Source organism: Melanostigma gelatinosum (genome assembly GCF_949748355.1).
Source record: "Melanostigma gelatinosum genome assembly, chromosome: 13".
NCBI classification, from domain to species: Eukaryota; Metazoa; Chordata; class Actinopteri; order Perciformes; family Zoarcidae; genus Melanostigma; species Melanostigma gelatinosum.
In genome coordinates this window covers 11,916,951-11,934,961 of record NC_136646.1, presented here as the reverse complement: position 1 = coordinate 11,934,961, position 18,011 = coordinate 11,916,951, and the positions used below count along the sequence as shown (strand labels likewise).

Below are 18,011 nucleotides of genomic sequence, written 5' to 3'. Positions count from 1 at the left end.
ATTTCCTTCAAGCTTCTTTTATTGGGTTTGGCTTTGCCTTTGATTTACACAGTAATGGTCATTTACAGTGAAAGTATTACAAAAGAAATCAAGCCGACATAAGAACAGAAATAAAAATGTCAGTGTGATCACAAGCACAACTGGAATGATCATTTCTGGTACCTGTTGCAGAAGGATTTGGTTTGATGGTGCAGAGAAGTGGTCTGACCTGCCTACTAATCACTCTGGTGCTTTATCGTGGGATTATATATGATCTCACCGGCTATCTGCAGATTCATATGAGTCTGTAGTAAGTATTAAGACCTTAAGCATTGTAATCTCTATACTTTAAATAAAGTTAGACTCAAATCAGGACTTTCTCATAGCCCCAATTTAACTTTATGCCCCTTTAAATGTGTTTTTAAACTTTGATTAAACTCCAGGAAGCATTACGCAGCCCCGAAAAAAAGGTATCGATTTGGTGAAATCAGCAGATAGCCTGTCTGAGCTAACAACAGCCTTCTGGCCTACTCCCTCTACTGGCCATTTTTACCTTAATCCCTTTTATTCCCGCCCTGTCTGATTCCGATCAGCACAGATTCAACGTGCTTGAAATTGAACAGCTGAAGCCTGAACAGGCTACACGCAGGCCTCGTGTCTGTCTCGTTGCTCTGCGGTCGGTGCACGACAACAAGTGAGTTGGACAGTTGGCATCACTGCGCACGATAGTTTTTTCTGAAGAGAGTCGTCGGTTGGCAAACTATGAATACACAAACAAATAAACATCTAGTCAGTCACACACACACACACGCTCCAGGGACCACGCGTGATTTACTAGTGAGTGGCAATGAAGTGACACTGCCAGGCTGAATGTTCACAGCCTGTTGAATACATCGAGGTGTTACATTTACATGATACATAACTTTACTCTTTCCTACTAGACAGCAAAGCATATTTGGCCCAAGTTTGTTGAACTTTGAGTGGTGATTGTCTAGTTAACAAAAAACACACAAACTATTCTTGGTGCCGATCACAAACCAACAGTTTCACTCCGTTTGCCCACTTTTCATTGTCATTCATCACATTGAATCTTTCTTAAAAATATAGCCTGTATACACGCCAGTTTTGGCCGAATCTATACAATTTCATACATTGTTAGGAAGTAGTGCCTTTTATGGTAATTTGCAGTCTTTTACATCCTTTCACTGTACAATTTTGCACAGTTCTGCCCATATGTAATGGAAGAAACAAAACAACGTGGAGTTCTGGAGGTGTATTAGTGCTACAGAGAACATGTTCTGTACTTTCTTTATCCTGAGCGGTCCAAAAAGCTACCGTGAATACGTTTAATTCCAGTGCTAAGCAGCCTACAGTGAAAACACCTGAGCAGGTGTTCACTGTAGCGTCCTCTCATACATTACACAGTCAGAGGATTTACATTCAAAGCACTCCATTTTACTGTTTTCAACTTCTTTTGTATAAACCACAGGAATAAAAAAAAAAAATCACATTATTCGTATATTCACGTAGACACTCATTACATCCTACTTGCTATTGTGCATCTGCAAATTAAACGTCAGCTCATATTATTGCATGTTAAGTGCGGTCATGCTCTACTAATGCATAGCTAATATGTTACGCAATAGTGCGTGATCAATAGTGGTGAGTGATGATATAGCCTGAAGCTTTGGCTGCACCACACATCAAACGAAACTTCATCTTACCAGAGAAGAAGATTTCATTGGACGATACAAGTAGAATTTTTCGACTTTCCACTGAAAGCAGCTAAACAAGCAGCAGCGGTGACGGCGCGCTCGGCCAACTGTCCTACAGCAATATGCAAACATTTTGGAGCAGTATGAGTTGGAAGTAAAATATTAGCATTTACACTCTTGTGGTCCTCTGTTCATATGCGTGTGTGTTTATGTGTGCTTCTCCGCATGGCCACAGGGAGCGGCTGTTTCCTGAAAGATGCTCATAATCAAGAATCGAAAGGATTGTGAGAAGGCTGATCCTTTTTGTTGTACCGTTGTTAGACAGGTATGTTGAGTCAAACTCTCTTTAGCACCGAGCCATTGGCAGCTTGACCATAATATAAGTGACTAGAAGTGAGACAGAAGGAATGAGAACTTGGGTAGGTCACCCTGTCCCTGCTGAGCTTCATCACCTCATTGTTTGTTTGGATTTCTGCAGCACACCAACCAGCCTGTTAGCTCTCAACACCAGAGAGGAGTATCTACAATATCATCGCACTCTCATTTCCGAAGCCCCGTAGCTGAGAATGTGTTTAGGAGTCTGAGGGTACTGTGAACGGCAAAGTAGCTATCTACTGACACTATGGCAATTCTGAACCTCTTACATGTGCCATTCTGTACAGGTAATGCACTGTTATAGGCTGCGATACAACAAATATAAGCGTGTATACCTTTTACAATCTCTATATATGCATCATATCAAAGCTCCATGCTCGTCGGTGCGTTCTCTCTTCGGTTGGATGTTCTTATTCAGGAACACCAGTTTTGTTTTCCGTGATCTGAGTTGTTGTTGTTTTTTTTTGCACTGATGTGCTTTCTGCTCAAATGCCAAGACGGATCATAAGCTATGATGTCAAAAATGGCTCCATGAGAGATTGTCATCAAAAGGTATATCTTAGATGGCAATAGATCTATACAGTAAGATATGTTTTAGCTTTAATTGATCTTGAAAGTGGGTCAGGAAAAAAATAATGAATGAATCAATAAAAGGGTTAGATTATAATCAATTGATGTTCCAAATATAACTAAACACCCCTTAAATCCTGATCCCACAGTGTCTTATCTAAACCCTGTCTGAATAAGCTATAATGTTACTTCAGATCAAGCTCGCTCAGATGAGGCACTTCAGTATCTCACCCTGCAACACAGTCTGAGACTTGTTGGCTACTCACGCAACACGGGGCTTGACGTGAACTTTTAGGCCTTAACCAAAATACATACTATGTAGAGCACCAGGCATCTGATCCCACTCAACCCTGGGAAACGAACACAAACCAAGATGTAAAAAAAAAAAGAGAACGAAAGAATTAGAAAACTTAATACGGGTATCTGTGTATCCCCCAGTCAAACCCCACCCACTGTCCCAAAGGTCCTGTGATGCTAGTCGTTCCTGAACTCCTCCTCAATTTGCGGGAGGTTCTTCTTTTCTCTCCTCAGGGTCTCCGTCAGGGGCCTGGAGCTGCTGGGGGACTCCAGGTTCTTGGGTTCGTTGGTGCGGTAGCTGCCCTTCTGCTGATACGCATAGACATAGATGCTGTACATGCCTCCAAAGAGCAGCAGCAGCGCCAGGATGACTACGACTAAAGGATAAAAAATAGCACAGTCAGAGTTAATCTCTAATATGAGGAAAGATGTGCTTCTGGAAATACTGATAAGGAGCAGTCACTGTTTCTAATGCTATTAGAATGCTAAAGCAAGCTCTTGGGACATGAGGGAGATTGGTGGCTTTGTTCTGGGTTTGTGAATTCAGAGCGTCATGAGGTTTGTGAAAACTGAGGTGCTCTGATCTTTTTGTACTGGCAAGCATCACACTGAGACTGATCTTAAAAATAGTTCCCAGGTGCTACTAATTTGATTGATTGTTAAAGGTCACGTCAGCTTCCAAAATGAATCCTGGATTTGTAATGTGGTCACTTGTGGTCCCAGAGTATTCACAGAGCAGCTGCCTGTGAGTCAGAATTGTTGTTCAGTAGGTCAAGCTGAAAACAGACCTCAGCCCTTGTCCTCTCTGTGTAGTTTGAATGTCCTCCCCCGTGTTTGCTCGGGTTTCCTGTCACAGTCATGCAGGTCAGCGGATCTGGAGACACTAAAGTGCCTGCAGATGTGTTTCTTTGTTTGTCAGTCAGTGTGTTCACTGTGTAATGGACTGGCGAAATGGCCACAGTGTATCCCAGCCTTTTTGCCTTATAGGTTCATACCCTCAATTAATGGATATAGAGAATGGATCGATGCTGCTGAAAAGACATACAGCACCCAGCACAGAGCTTAGAACACAAATCGTATTTAAAGTGAGATTGTCACAGGACAGATGAAGGAATCTTCAATATCGTCGTGACAGAATTTGTTCACTTGCAGTTTTGTTTTATCGACGATATTTTTCAGTCATAACCTTTTTATCCGGTGCAGTATATCAGACAGGGATGAGGTCTGATAACCTGAGGGGAACATTGTTGGGATGATTTGAAAGGCTCACCAATTATTCATGGTATGCTGATGTGCCGCATTAGCATAATACCTCTGAATCAGGAATGATCTATTAAACTGAAGCATCTATCAATGATGAACAGTAAGCTGGGCCCATGCAGACTAAATATAGCTGATCCGGTAAAGGTCTCAGACAGCAGACAGCCTCTGTGCTGCAGTTTAATCCTGATATAGCCTCTCCTGCTCAGCAGAGAGACCTGCTCTAATTTTTTCCATCATCTGTAATACTGTGCTGCAAACCGCTCATCTGGTCCCAACACTCCTCTTGTAATACGGTGCAGAGTTACCCCCCAGAAATCCATAGATATAGGCCCAGGGTTAGTTTTTTCTCTTGACAGGACATATTTTTTGAGATAGCAGTCACAAATATAAAACAGTCAGACATTTCTAATGCATTATTATCACACTGAAGAATCGTTTTGATTGCATTTGGTTGAGGTCAGATTATCTTTTTAATCTATATGAAGGAAATTAGTTCAAGTAAAATAGACCATTCAAAAGTCCACATTGGAATTTGGGAAATAGTGAGCAAAACAACCAATTCTATAAAGAAGTAGATCTTACCTGTTATCCAAAACAGGCCTAGGTCATCGTGGATATAAAAATACTCTGAAAGGGAGAGGTGCACAAATAAGTGGATGAACACAGAATAATGTTCTCTTTTTGTACAGGTGCATTGTGGGACATATAAACCCACCTATGGTGGTAAACCAGGGGTCTACCTCCCACGGTACATAACCCAGGATAGGAGGGAAGGCGCCACAGTTGGACTCGGATACGTAGCCTTGTGTCGTTACCGGAGGGTCGGTTTCATTTGGACGGAAGAAGGCCTTTAACGGGGCATAGACGTTGTATCTCACACCAGATATGCAGCCTATGAAGCCCGGAGCATTGTGCCTCTGGATCTCATAGTCAATGTCACCAACCTCTGAACGAGTGGAAACAATTAAACATCAACAGAGTTCCAACTTAAAATAATGATAATAGTAATACTGGCAGCAAGATAAAAACATTAGCCCACGTGTTCTCGTCAATAATTGGTCAATTGGATATTTACCCATCACTCTGCCCAAGAACATGGACTTTGGAGAGTCAAACCTGGCGTCCTCCACTAAGGTTATCTTTTCCACTATGGGCTCCATGTAGTCCACCTGTGGGCAAAATAAGACAGAGTTTATTACCTTGATGAGCAAGGCTAGCTGTTTACAGCCTTTATGCTAAGCTAAGCTAAGGTGAGTGGACAACAGTCTATTACTTCACTGAAAAGAACAAACCACAGATCAGCATAAACCTGTGTTTTGATGGTTCTGTTGTGTCTGGTTATGTTGACGTAGTGGGGGAATCCGTCTGCCAGGTTTCGGTGAGTCAGCTGGTACTTGTGTGTTATGAGCCCCAGCTTATACCTCAGATCTACACTACCTATAGAGAGAGAGGAAACAAAAGACATCAATACTGTTTTTTTCACAAGTAACTGCTTCACATCAACCTCTGCAGTAGTTTTGAGAGATTATTACTCCCTAATCTGTGAATAAAATGAACCTGCTGCCCTTTCAAAAGCTTTCACTTTCTCAGATTGTTTCTGAGCTTCGCCTACCGTCAGTCTTGAGGATGATGGCAATGTAGTCTTGGACGAAGGAGCTGATGTAGAGCAACACGGCTGGCGTGTAAACGGTGCTGAAACTGAACTCGATGTCATCTGCTGTGTCATTGTAGCCGAGGCTAAAGTTGTCATAATGCGGGTCGATCCAGTTGGCCCATGCTGCTTCGTTTGATATGGGCTTCTTTCGTATGTTGTATCTCAGCCACGAGCCGATCTCAAAGAAGGCTCCGATGTCTGAACAAAAGATCATTGTGAAATTAGATATCAGTTGCAAACGTATTGCTGCCGATGATGTCAGTTACTATGTGACGGTATGTGTCAGAAACATGCATGAACTCACCTTTATGGCAGTAGAAGCCATCAAAAGCTGTGTTGTTGCAGTCACAAGTGTAGCAAGCGTAGCCTTCTATACACTGGCCGCTGTTTCGGCATGGTATGGTAGCATTCAGACACTGTCCCGTACAGTTCCTCCTTATACCCTGTTCTTCATTTACTTTCCCCTCAAGATCAAGAGGAACACCGTTCATCCGCAATCCTCGGAGACACCCCAAGAATGGTCTCAGTGTGCGGTTGGCTGCACCTATTACAAAGTATGCTTTTATCAGTGGTTATTCATCTTTATTAAAAGTTTAGAGAGGATACAATAAGTCCACTGTACGTACGTCATGACAAATATCAAAGTTCACCTCAGCCAACCTACCTACTAGGACAGGATGCGTAAACCGCATGGTGACGAAAGTCTGACCTGGAAAATGTGTGACGGCCCACGGCTGATAATCAACCTTGATGCGGGCCAGCTTCACATTAATCTCGGCTTGGACAAAGTGCCACTCGTTGTCATTGAGTGCCACGGGGGAGTGCAGTGTCACATTAACGATGCCGTCACCAACCATGAATACCATCATAAGGTTATGGGTGGCTGGAAGAGAAAAGACGACACGGAACGGTTGTTGTTAAATACACCAGATGTGTGAGGAGAATAGCTCTCTGGTAGCAGATGAGTCAACTCACAGTTCAGCTCTACCCGAATGAAGTTTCGCAGTTGGTCATCAGAATTCTCCAAGAACACGCCGTGGTCACGATAGGTTTTGAAGTGGAAGGAGATGTCGGCGCTGGAGCCGGGCCTGAAGGTGGGGAAGGTTATGTAGGTGGGCTTGGTGAAGGTGATTGTGTTCCAGATGTTTCCTTTGGAGAACATTGACATACGTGTCCATGTATAAATAAAAACACCGTTTCAACAAAGCAGAACATCACCGTGTGAACACAACCCTTCATAGTTAAGCTCACTGTCGCCATGGCAGCGGAGGGGTCCGACGGTGTATTGTGCTTCTGAGCCGGTCCTGTTGGTGTCCCCGACTACCACCTTCCTAACAGGCAGATGGTCTCTGAAGTCCAAGTAGCCCTTATCTGAGTACCTGAAAAAGCCACAGTGGCGAGGTTAAGACTTCATCGTCGGTGTCACAGATACAAGGTAAACCTGCACAGTGCATCCCCTCTCTTACCATTGCCTATAGTCAGCGTCGCAGTTGCATTGAAACTTGGGGTCGGTGCAGGTTTGGTTGATAGCACAGCCGCACTTTTGGACCTCTCTGAATGTTCCACCCCAGTAATAGTGACTCTCATTGTTACGACCGATCCAGTAACCAAAAGGTCTTCCGTCTATTTTGAAAAAGAAATGGTGTTTTTAGTTTACTATATTTCTTGTTTTCCATAAGCACACTACCAAATTAACACGCTGACTTACTCGGGGTGTTGAGGAGACGGGACTTGTAGCAGGAGTAGTCGATCCACTGCTCGCAGTACACAGAGGTGTTGGCTAGGGCAGTGACTTCATCCCAGGTGGCGTTCCAGTAGTTGACGTCTCCTATATACGGCCGGTCTATTGAGCTCCCGGACACCTTGGTACCATCCACACGGTCATTCAGAATCACTGTCCAAGATTTATATGCTGTGAAAAGGCACAACAAATATACTGCATGGTGATTCAATGTTGAAACAGAAAGATGGAGGCAATATTAATGTTTAAAAAAAGAAAAGAATAAAACACAAACGGAAAGGTAAGAAATAGAAAATGCAGACACACACACAGAACTGCGCTATCTTGTTTCAAAACGTCTTTTAATTTCCTCATGGAATTTCAGCATTACAGGAACACGATAACCTGACTCTCAAGCTTTTCATTAACAAATCCGTTGAGGATCCAGCAAACACTGAGCACACAGTGCTGATGAAAGCTGTATTTTATTCGTGACGGTGATTACTCACACTTCATTTTGCAGTACACTTCAAATGGTTTCAGCGGCCCGCTAAGATCAGGATCGATGGTGTAGTTTCCAGACCAATACTTGCCGCTGAGTCTGTAGGCCTCGCATGACTCTTTGTAAACCGCTGTTCGAGAAGCGAGATGATCGATTTGTTATTATTAGGAAGAAATCCGGTAAGGGCCAAGTTCTAATCAACTGCAAAGAAATAGTTATTAAAGTGAAAATATTGCGAGCCAGCACTTACACATGTGACACACCTCTCCTTTGTAGCCTGTGTTCTCACACAGGCATATAAAGTCATCCCAGGACTGGATGCATCTGCCTTCATGTTCACATGGATTTGGACTACATCTGCGAAGACATGACATGCCAATACTGAGCATTTGGATGTTACAAAAAGGGAGACTTGCATTAAGTGTGTGATTTGCTCTCTTTCATTTCCACACTATCTATTTTCTCTGTTAGCTGCTTTTTGTTTAGAGCCTTTTAGATAAGGTTTCATGAGGTGATGAATGCCATTAGCTCTAAAGAAGTGATTTCTCACTCCTGAGACTCACAATTCAATGTCAAACGCTTCACAAACATCTTGGAGGAGATCACAGTACATCAAACACCATCAAAGAGCCAAAGCGATGTAGGAATAATGACATGTTATCGGAATGTGAGTGATTTTAAAAGACTATATTATGACAGGGGTATATCATTGGCAGCTACAACTTAAATGACACGAGAAGACATTATTGCAGCGCAACATTTATCTGTTTCCTTATGCAATTGTCCTGCTGTTAATGAGTCATATTAGTGATGTGTGCTTCATGTTTCTTACCTGTCAGTGATGCCACAAGTGCCCAACAACAACTCAGCATAGCGCCCCCACTGTCGCTGCAGAATGATGTCAATATCAAGCTGTTCATTGTCTATGAAGATATGCTGCATGCAACCATGGAAGCGGTTCAGCTTGGTCTCACACTTCCGTATTGTGTTATTGGTTTTCGGACAACCTAAGTGCAGGAAAGCAAACGTTCGTTTTGGACCGTGCAGATTTCAAAGTTGATTTCAGGAGTCGTGAACAATTAGCCATCCCCTCACCTCCGAAAAAGTAGCGGTCGCCTGTCCGAATTGTGAATGGATTGGTAATCTTAAGTGGAGAGCCCTCCTCCTCATCAATTGTGAGGGTCATCAGGTTGTCTCTGGCTGCTAAATCCACCGTGTGCCAGTAACCATCATTTAGCCGGTAGCCTAGAAATTGGAGAAATGTCTGTCATGCTTTGTTTCTACAATCGGATTCAGTACAGAGATCTAATGCAGTATTTATCATTGCCTGCACCTTGCAGCGCTATATACATTCATAAGTGTCCCCCAGACAGGGATTGTCCAATCACAGCTTAACAACCGTAAACTAGGCATGGCAGGTTACACTCTAGCTATTTTGGGTATCTAATGAGTGTCTTAGGTAGGTGTCTTTTTTTTACTTATGCAAAACCAAAGACACAAGCAAAATTGTAGTGTGTTTTTAATCTTTTATAACATAAGCTGCAGACGTTAGCCTGGCCAAAACATTCAACTTCTCTCTTTTAGCACAATATCAAGTATGTATGTTCCAGCACATGTTTAAGACCCTTTTTTTATAGGGTCTTTAAATCAGCTGGGAACCTTAAAAAGTCAGCTGGAAACAGTTTTAGAGTTTTAGAGTTAGCATTAGCTTAGCTAGATCACCACAGCTGATAGAATCTGTCAGCGACAGTTGTCATTTCAGCAGACAAAATCCACAGCTGTTGGCTACCTCGGAGTAACAGTAACAGTAACTTAGGGGCGGGGCTTAGGAACCTGCCAAAAGAATGAGGCATTCAAAATCGTATGCTCCAAAATCCTTAACCGTTATCTTTACTATCATACAAGGCCCAAAACTGCATGAACCCACCTGCAGCAAACTGGAGTTTCTTCTTCCCAGGCTGGAATATAGTGACGTTGATCTGCCCCTCGCTTAGTCCCAGCTCAAGGGCACCCAGGTCATCAGCAAATCGCGTGAACATAAGCAGCCCCGTGTAGTCCCAGGAGCGGAACTTAAACTTGACAAACATGCGAGGCCTCCTGAAGAAGCCCGGCACCTGCAGGTAGTTGTTGGGCCCGGCAAAAGTCATCGGTTTGAGCAGAATGTCCCTGCAGGCGAAATGCATGTTTTTCTGAGGGTCAAAAAAAGAGAAATACGAGTTACAGTGAAAATATTTTCTCTGACGTTGTTATTGTTTTGTTTGCATGGAACAGATGAAGTAATGCCGTTTTGGCTGTAATTCATGGAGATCCTCGCAACCAGCGATGTTACTGGGATGCTGTGTGATGGTTTGTATGAAGCCCTACCTTTCGTGGGATGCGGATTTCAGGTTCTTCTCTCTTAGCCTTGTTGATGATGTTGACATCATTGATGAAGACATTCTCCAGGCAGCCCCGGAAATTTTGTGTCGTGGGCAGGTGAGGCAAATTTTGCTCTATGACACCTCCTACATATATCTAGGATAAAGGCATTAGGGCACTCATCAACATCATGATTAACAAATGTAAATGTGTGCACAATAAAATGTAGAAATGTATATTTGAATAAAACTATTTGCTTTCAACTTGTAAGTAAAATGCTTTTGGAAGTATCCTCCAAAGAGACATTAAGTAAATGTATTCAGCACACGGCTCCTTCATCATTTCCTTCACTTATCACGGCCTTTACATTTTACACTGTATCTATACACATAGATGTGATCCGTATATGAGGTATACCTGCGTGTCCAGATCCAGGTGTGTAAACTCTCCTTTGCAGATGGTTGTGACTGTGTCACTGTCCACTGTGAAGTTCACCTGTCGACCGGAGCGCTTGATGGTGACATAGTGCCAGTGCAGATTATCAAGAAGGCTGCCAGCAGTCAGTGTAGTACGACCATCAAGTTTGTGTATTACACTACTTCCTAAAAAAAGAAAAGAAATGAAGGCGAAGGACAGTGGGAGGTAAAAATGACAACAATAATTACTCTAAATCAGCTCAAACTGAGAGAAAATGCTGAAATGTAGAGCGCCGGTCAACAATCTAACAGCCAATATATTCAGTTTTCTCCCGCAGACAACGTGGCTCCATTTCAGGCTCCAATGAGATGGATATCATTGTCTCGCATGCCACTATTTTCTTCACCCATAACTCCATCAAACAACTCAGGCTCTATACCTAGGCTGATGTGCAGGTAAAGACGGCCTCTCTTCAGCTCCAAGGTGAAGAGGTCTCCTTGAATCCCCTCACTGTGTAGCAGCAGACCATCCTGCTCCAGGGTCTTGAAGTTGATGGCGATGTGGTCGTGCAGTGTACGGGACCTCTTTTCTGGGTACATGTAGACCACTGAGTCGTCCCCGTTGTACTGGAGAACATAGGAATCTGCAGACAGAATTTCCAAATGGATTCAATCGTTCAAAATTCACAACAGAGTAGCATTTATTTATTTTTATTTTTAGGTTTTAAGGATTATTGGAGTAAATGCTTCATGGCACATTTCCTGGAGCTCATCAGATCTGTTTGCATCTAGCCAGTGTATGATGTTCCTGAGTATGAATCTGATACTGAGCTTTGTCATTTATTAACTCGGAACATATTGTAGCATATTTGGCGCTCAGATTTAGTGGCATATTATCAAATACGATTAAACAGTGGGATTGTAGAAAGTCCCTGGAATTGAACCAGATGACTGTAAATCCCTGGGTAGCGTCCATCGGTCATCTTTTACCATAAGAGCAGCCGTACAGCTCCAGCCTCACGCCGATCTTCCCTCCATTCTCCGTGTTCCACGCCAGAGGCAGCAGACGGATGTGTTTAGCGGTGAAGGCGTAATGGAAGACATTCCTCTTCAACTGATAATAATTCCAGTTCGCAGGCAGCGTCTGCAAACGGATGAGAGCGGCAAATATAGGGGAGAGAGTTATTGAGTCGCTGCAACGGTGTTAGCGCCTTATCAAGGGACTGGTGATGAACTGATGATGAGATTTGCTTCGTCAGTGTTGAGAGAGATAATATGCTGCGCTGTCTTTGTTTCAGGGCCAGTGACAATGAATTTAATAGAACGCCCACTGAATCATCGGCTGTAAAGATTACATTTGGTTAATCCTCGCCTCATCCCCGTTATGGCCCTTATCCCGCCCCCAACCACCCTGGCTCAGTGACACCTACAGAGTTGCCTCCATCCATGATGTACGGCGTCCAGGAGTCCGGTCGGTCTCCATAGAGCAGGGTGTACTTGGTGATCCAGTCATAGGAGTTGAAGGTCCCCTGGGTGGCGATGGCCACCAGTCGATACTTCCTGCCCAGGTCGACCTGCAGCCATGGCTGTCTGTCCCTTGGCGATGGGGACCAGCCACTGCTGCCTGAGGGGGGAGAAAAGGGAGAGTTTGACAGGAGATGGGGGGGGAGGGGGGGAGACAGGTACATGATGACCGAAGCAATTGTGACTTCAACTGAATTCGTAACTCATGGCAGCCGTTTTAAGCTCCTGTTTAATGTGTGTGTGGGGGGGGGGGGGGGGGGGGCTCTAATGAGTAAAGTGCCTTCAGTTGATAGATTATGTCATCTGAGGTGTTTTTTTCTGTGTGAAAGTGAAAGTAGGTTATATATAGAGAGAGAGTGAAGGATCCCCAATGAGTTGTAGGAGTCCCAAACACATATTGCACTATATCTGTCACTGTGAAGATTCTCACCATGTGGATTTTGACTTGTAAAACACAAGTGAAACTTATAACATTACTGTACGAACAGGACCGGAGTTATTCATATTATTAGTTACTGTACACCTGTGCATGTCCTGCAGCAATAACTTAAACCATCTGTAAGGTGAATGGTGTGAAATCATGGATGAACTCAAAGACACTACAACTATACTTACCATACAATTTGGCAAAATTGGCAGAGTAAAGAAAGTTATATCTGGAGGAGGCCAGGAAGGAGGAGGCGTAGAGGCTGGAGACCAGCGGATCAACACATTCTCCTGCAGTAACAATAAGGAGGAGACCAAGATCAGGAGTAATTCATAAAGGGCCCCTCATTATGCAGGATTCACATCACTTTCAGAATGCTATAGTTCTGGGCAACACAGACTTGCACAGCTTGAGAAGAACCAACCGTTTGCTGTTCAATTAGAAGCTATAGTTCATGCTCCATGAGATGTAAAAAACTCATTTGGATGGTTCAATCCAATTAAATTCAGAGCATGGCGCAAACACATTTAGTCTTTCCGCTGGTGGAGGTAGACAGATAGTGAGGTGACAGATCCATATTCCACAGTAAACCACAGCCCTTAATGGCTTCCCTTATAAGACTTAACATCCTGGCATCTGCACTTGAGCGTGCATCATCTTTCACTTCTTCACAGGACGGGTGGGACGAGTGGTGAAATACGACACTGACAGCTACTGATCATGCACGCTATCTCTGAGATAAACTATTGTGATAGTCATGCGGGTACACCCCCTTCCTATTTCAAAAGAGGTCTGGTCCTAGAAGGCAGAATAGAAATGTTGCTGCGTCACATGAATGTCGTGTGTGTGTGTGTGTGTGTGTGTGTGTGTGTGTGTGTGTGTGTGTGTGTGTGTGTGTGTGTGTGTACGTGCCTGTCGGTGCCTGTGCGTCTGTAAATATATGTTTTTGTCTTCTTTTTTTTGGAAGTGCATGCAGTTTCATGAGCAAGACAAAGTCAAAGGCAAACTATGTCGCTTTGTCATGTTGAGATGCTGTCCTGCGTGTGGTTATGAGACCGATAGGACCAACACCCATCTGCTCGGGCTCGCTCCCCAGCCAACGGCTGTTCAAACTGACCATAATTCTTCCTAATCTTGCTTGTGTCCCCGCTGCGGGTAAATGCGCGATGCACTCACCTCGAGCTGTAAGAGAAACACTGTCTCATTTGAACTGCCAAAGAAATATGCTCCTCGACACTCCCAAAAGATTTAATGTAGATAGGCTACGGGTTTTACTTGAATATGAAGGTAGAGGCAGACACAAAGAATTGGAAGTCTTCTAGTCTGAGTGCACAAAGAATCCGCTCCAATCTGACCTTCCTCTTCCTTCTCCCTAATGAGAAACATCCCCTCCGAACTTTAGGAGTTGTTGACTAGTAAACAGGAGTTCAGTCATCTTACAATCACAGAGGTCATGGCCAGTGGCTGGAAACAGGCGACGTTAGCAGTATGCAGGCTGCAGATGGAGTAGGGTGAGAAAGGTGCTGCATAGATTCAAATTTGAAAGTGCTTCCGTCCTCTGCCTTTACACTGCCTGAAATAATGCATTAAACATGCGTGAGCCATGATACAGCACAAACACACCGTTTTCTTTTCTTTCTTTAGTCACATGAGCATGAGTTCTGTCACCTCTCATGCAAGGACACGCTGCTGCTCATTCAGGTGGAGGAAATGTGCTGAGCAAGTGAAACGTGACCTTGACTTTCTGCCTCCCGTGCCTGTGCCGTCACTGAGAGGATTGCTCTCCGTCTTCACCGTACAGAATTCCCCCGGCTATGCTGCAGATGATCGATAACAAACCCCTGCTGTGTCACTCCATCACTACACTGTGTGTAGAGAGCCATTTGAAATGAGTCACTGTTCAAATGGCTGTTCAAATGAAAAATATTCCGTCACCACTGCTGCAGTTGCGCAGGCGAAGCGTATTTGTAGCGAATGGCTTGAGGTGTGTTTGTTTCAATCCATCAGTTATTAGTAGAGGAGAGGATCTTGACTTTAACTGTGAAGCGTGGCTCCATCAGACTACAGCAGGTTAATCCAGGCCACGCAGCTCCTCGGCTCCTCCTCATGGCAAGACTGTCACGCACTCGACACCCCGACCTATTCAATGCATGACTTGCTTTTTCCCCTGAGTCCTCTCTCTCTCTCTTTATTTTTTCTCCCCTTTAAATCATCCAATATTTCTTGTTCTCGCTGCGTCCGATTACCTCATACCCTCGCTCGTCATCTTGCAATTTTTTACTTCTCTCTGCCTCTCTCAACCCAAGTGGGCGTTGTCGTGACGCAGCAGCGAAAGTGTACCTGAAAGCCTGTGCACAGCATCCAGTCCCCAGGTTTTCACCTCTCTTCTTGTGATCCTGCACCCCGCTCTCCCTCCCTTCCCTCCCTTCTCTGCGCCACACAGAGTCGTCTCTTTCTCCATTCACCATTAAGGGGTTGTGGGGAACAGTGCGGCCGTGCAGATCTCCAGCACCACTCTTGCTGAGTCATCAGTCCTGCTGTAAGTGGAGGGTTGTGTGTCTGGGCTGACACATCATTACTGCTGGTTACATACAATATGCAGAGAGGCAGCTCCTTTGCCTGCCACCATCAGCCTGTGCTGCGTGACAGCTGAGGATTCAGACGGCACCCCGGATGTGTGCAGATGTCCACTGAATGCAGATGTCCACCAACAATAGATCAAACTACTGCTGCAAGTACTGCAGCAAAACAAAGCCCGGGGTAGTACAAATATATCCTGCCCTGTTAAAGGGGTTTTAATAAATCATTCATACCCAGGCAGGCATCACATTGGGTGGTGTCTGCCATGCAGCACATCAGATTCACATTCACTTGGATTGAGGCCTCGACCAGCTTCATTTCCGTGTCTAACAGAACAAAACGGCCAACTTTCCACGCAAAGCAACATGCTCTTCCTTCTAGATATCAATTCCCGTCACATGGACCAAACAGTCTCCTGCTGCTTGTGCTGCTAACCATGACAGAAACTTGAGATTCATGCATCACACCCTCCTGATTCAAACACACACACACACTACTTACTGAGTGAGCCTCAGCCCCACCTTCAGGCTGGGTCACATGTGCTCTGGGACCTGAGACTCCATTTCAATCTGGCAGATATACGGTCAGCCTGTCCAATAAAATATAACAAGATCTACAACGAGCCAAACCCACCCACACTTACTGGAAAGCCTTCTGTGATGCGAGGATGTTTACAAACTTCCACTCTATTGCTGCCTTTTTCTGTACATTCACTTATTAATAACTATAAGACAGAGCCATTCACTTCTCAGCATGCCATAGCTTCTGATCAACAGCGTGGCATCATGTGAAAACTGTTTATATTTCCCTGGAACAACTTGAAAGAAAGAGCTCAGTCAGCACCCTGAACTAATACTGTAAACCTGGTCCAGCTTGAAAATACAGTTATCTATAAGAAGTCACATGACAAAGCTTCCCTCTTCCCTGATCTCTCCCACTGATATCAAAAACTACTGAGTCACACAAAGGGAGGTATGGGGTTAATTAAGAGTCCTGACTCTTCACGCATAAAGCTTATTAGTATGCACAAACGCTCTGTGATAGAAGGGTAGATGGCACCTTTTCCAAAGCCCCCCCCACACTTCTGTCTAAACTAAACCCGCCACATGACTCCTTCACTGATCTAACGGCGACTAATGATTTCCCTGCCAGGTGAATCCACGCGCTTCGCGTGCACGCAGCATGCAGGAATTCATGTGGGCTACCCCAAAAAAAGTACTGCAGTGGGCTGGTCCCGGTCAGGACGCTGTGTCCTGCCATCTGCCCCGCCACTTTGAGAACGTATTCAGCGGATTTCCCCCTCACAACAGCAACACACACGGTTCATAGCGATTTGAAGATTATTAAATAGATTCTCGATCAGCAACGTGCTTTTTTTTTTTTTTTTTTTTTTTTTGCGAACATTAAGTCGAGAGTTGCAGCCTCGCGGCGCAGAAACTTGCGTGCTGGCTGAGCGAAAGCACTGCAATGCAGACAGCCCAGTGCAATGGGGATAACCATGCGCACGGCTCGCCTCTGCACTTTGTTTTTGTGTGATCCCGCAAAACAATGCCTTTCTGAAATCACAGCTGCCAAGGCCAGCAGCGAAATGTAAAAAAATCTGCGCTTTAAAGGCTGTCTGTTGTTATCGCAACGTGTTATTGCCCTTCAACGATCCCAACACCTGCAAGATACGTTTTGCCCTCCAGTGGTATTTTCCACTTGCATGTTATCTTGCAACTTTTTCTCACGCATATGATCAGACAATAAACAATATGCAGATAAGGCATGTACATACACTTTGACATATTTTAATAATATTCTAGCAGCCGACAATAAAGGAACAATTGCTGTTTTACAAGACTTACGTGATGAGCAATGTTGAAAACCCAGAAATAAGAGGCATATGCTCAGTATTTTGCAAGGCATCCTTCACTTAGTGCACGTCTCTCCGCATAGGCTATGTTAATAAGCTCGTAGATTGTTCTGCAGCATCCTCTCACCCCCCTTTAGCACAACTTTAACTCGCGCAGCTCCAACTCCTCTTCCCGGGATCTCGGGCAGCCTCTACCGGGGCGGGGACGCGCATCGGATGCTGGCGCTGATGCTTCGTTTCGCCGAGAGCGCGCACTTCTTAGTTTATTCGATTTTTTTTTTTGATGGTTTAATTCACATGGCCGTCATGTAACGGTGTGGCTCCTGCATGATATCAGTTGTTAACTAGCAGAGTGCTTGTAAGCCATGTGGAAGTGGGATTCTGTCGCGCCCCTCCTGCAGAAGTCTGGATTCACGAGGAGACTGGAAGGGGGGGATGGGGAAAAAAAACTTTTTCAGTCAGGCGCAGAGTGATAGTATTTTTCCAAAAACAATTAAGAAGAATGTTGTCTTCAATCTCCAAATAAGTCTGGTGGAACTTCACCAAAATCAACAATTTCCCTCCTGGGATGGATCATATCACCAATGCACTACAGAGTCCTCTTCTCTTCTTCTCTGGCATCTCAAGTCGTCCTTTGGCACACTTTTCGTGGCTGCTAACTGCAGTGCACTGCGCAAGGAGGTGGTTAAGAAGTCTTTCTCTCCAGGAACACAGATCTGAACTTGAACCCCAAAATAGGCTGCACAGCTATGCGGGTCGTCTGTCTGACCTTGCCC

The 18,011-nt window shown here is 44.4% G+C and overlaps 1 protein-coding gene across 1 annotated transcript; it reads right to left on the bottom strand.

The window, feature by feature from the left end:
- Nucleotides 1–10: 10 nt before the first annotated feature.
- cntnap1 (contactin associated protein 1) lies at nucleotides 11–17,413 on the bottom strand. The gene is made up of 24 exons (XM_079282649.1): nucleotides 17,228–17,413; nucleotides 12,989–13,090; nucleotides 12,280–12,473; nucleotides 11,840–11,993; nucleotides 11,290–11,493; nucleotides 10,851–11,035; nucleotides 10,440–10,589; nucleotides 10,003–10,264; nucleotides 9,171–9,320; nucleotides 8,908–9,082; nucleotides 8,326–8,432; nucleotides 8,083–8,205; nucleotides 7,562–7,765; nucleotides 7,320–7,476; nucleotides 7,105–7,232; nucleotides 6,829–7,002; nucleotides 6,518–6,736; nucleotides 6,158–6,397; nucleotides 5,812–6,051; nucleotides 5,509–5,636; nucleotides 5,275–5,368; nucleotides 4,915–5,145; nucleotides 4,782–4,826; nucleotides 11–3,313 (listed from the first exon to the last, which is right to left on the bottom strand). The coding sequence occupies exons 1-24, from the start codon at nucleotides 17,286–17,288 to the stop codon at nucleotides 3,114–3,116; spliced, it is 3,927 nt and encodes a 1,308-aa protein (XP_079138775.1). The 5' UTR covers nucleotides 17,289–17,413; the 3' UTR covers nucleotides 11–3,113.
- Between the last annotated feature and the right edge of the window lie 598 nt (nucleotides 17,414–18,011).

Bases quoted from the DNA above. Each gene is read 5' to 3' on its own strand.
- cntnap1 (XM_079282649.1), bottom strand. From the start codon at position 17,288: ATGCCTTGCAAAATACTGAGCATATGCCTCTTATTTCTGGGTTTTCAA. The intron at 8,206-8,325 runs GTAAGTGCTGGC...CTTCTCGAACAG, and splicing joins AGGAGAGGTGTGTCACATGT to CGGTTTACAAAGAGTCATGC. The intron at 7,766-8,082 runs GTGAGTAATCAC...GCCTTTTCACAG, and splicing joins AGTGTACTGCAAAATGAAGT to CATATAAATCTTGGACAGTG.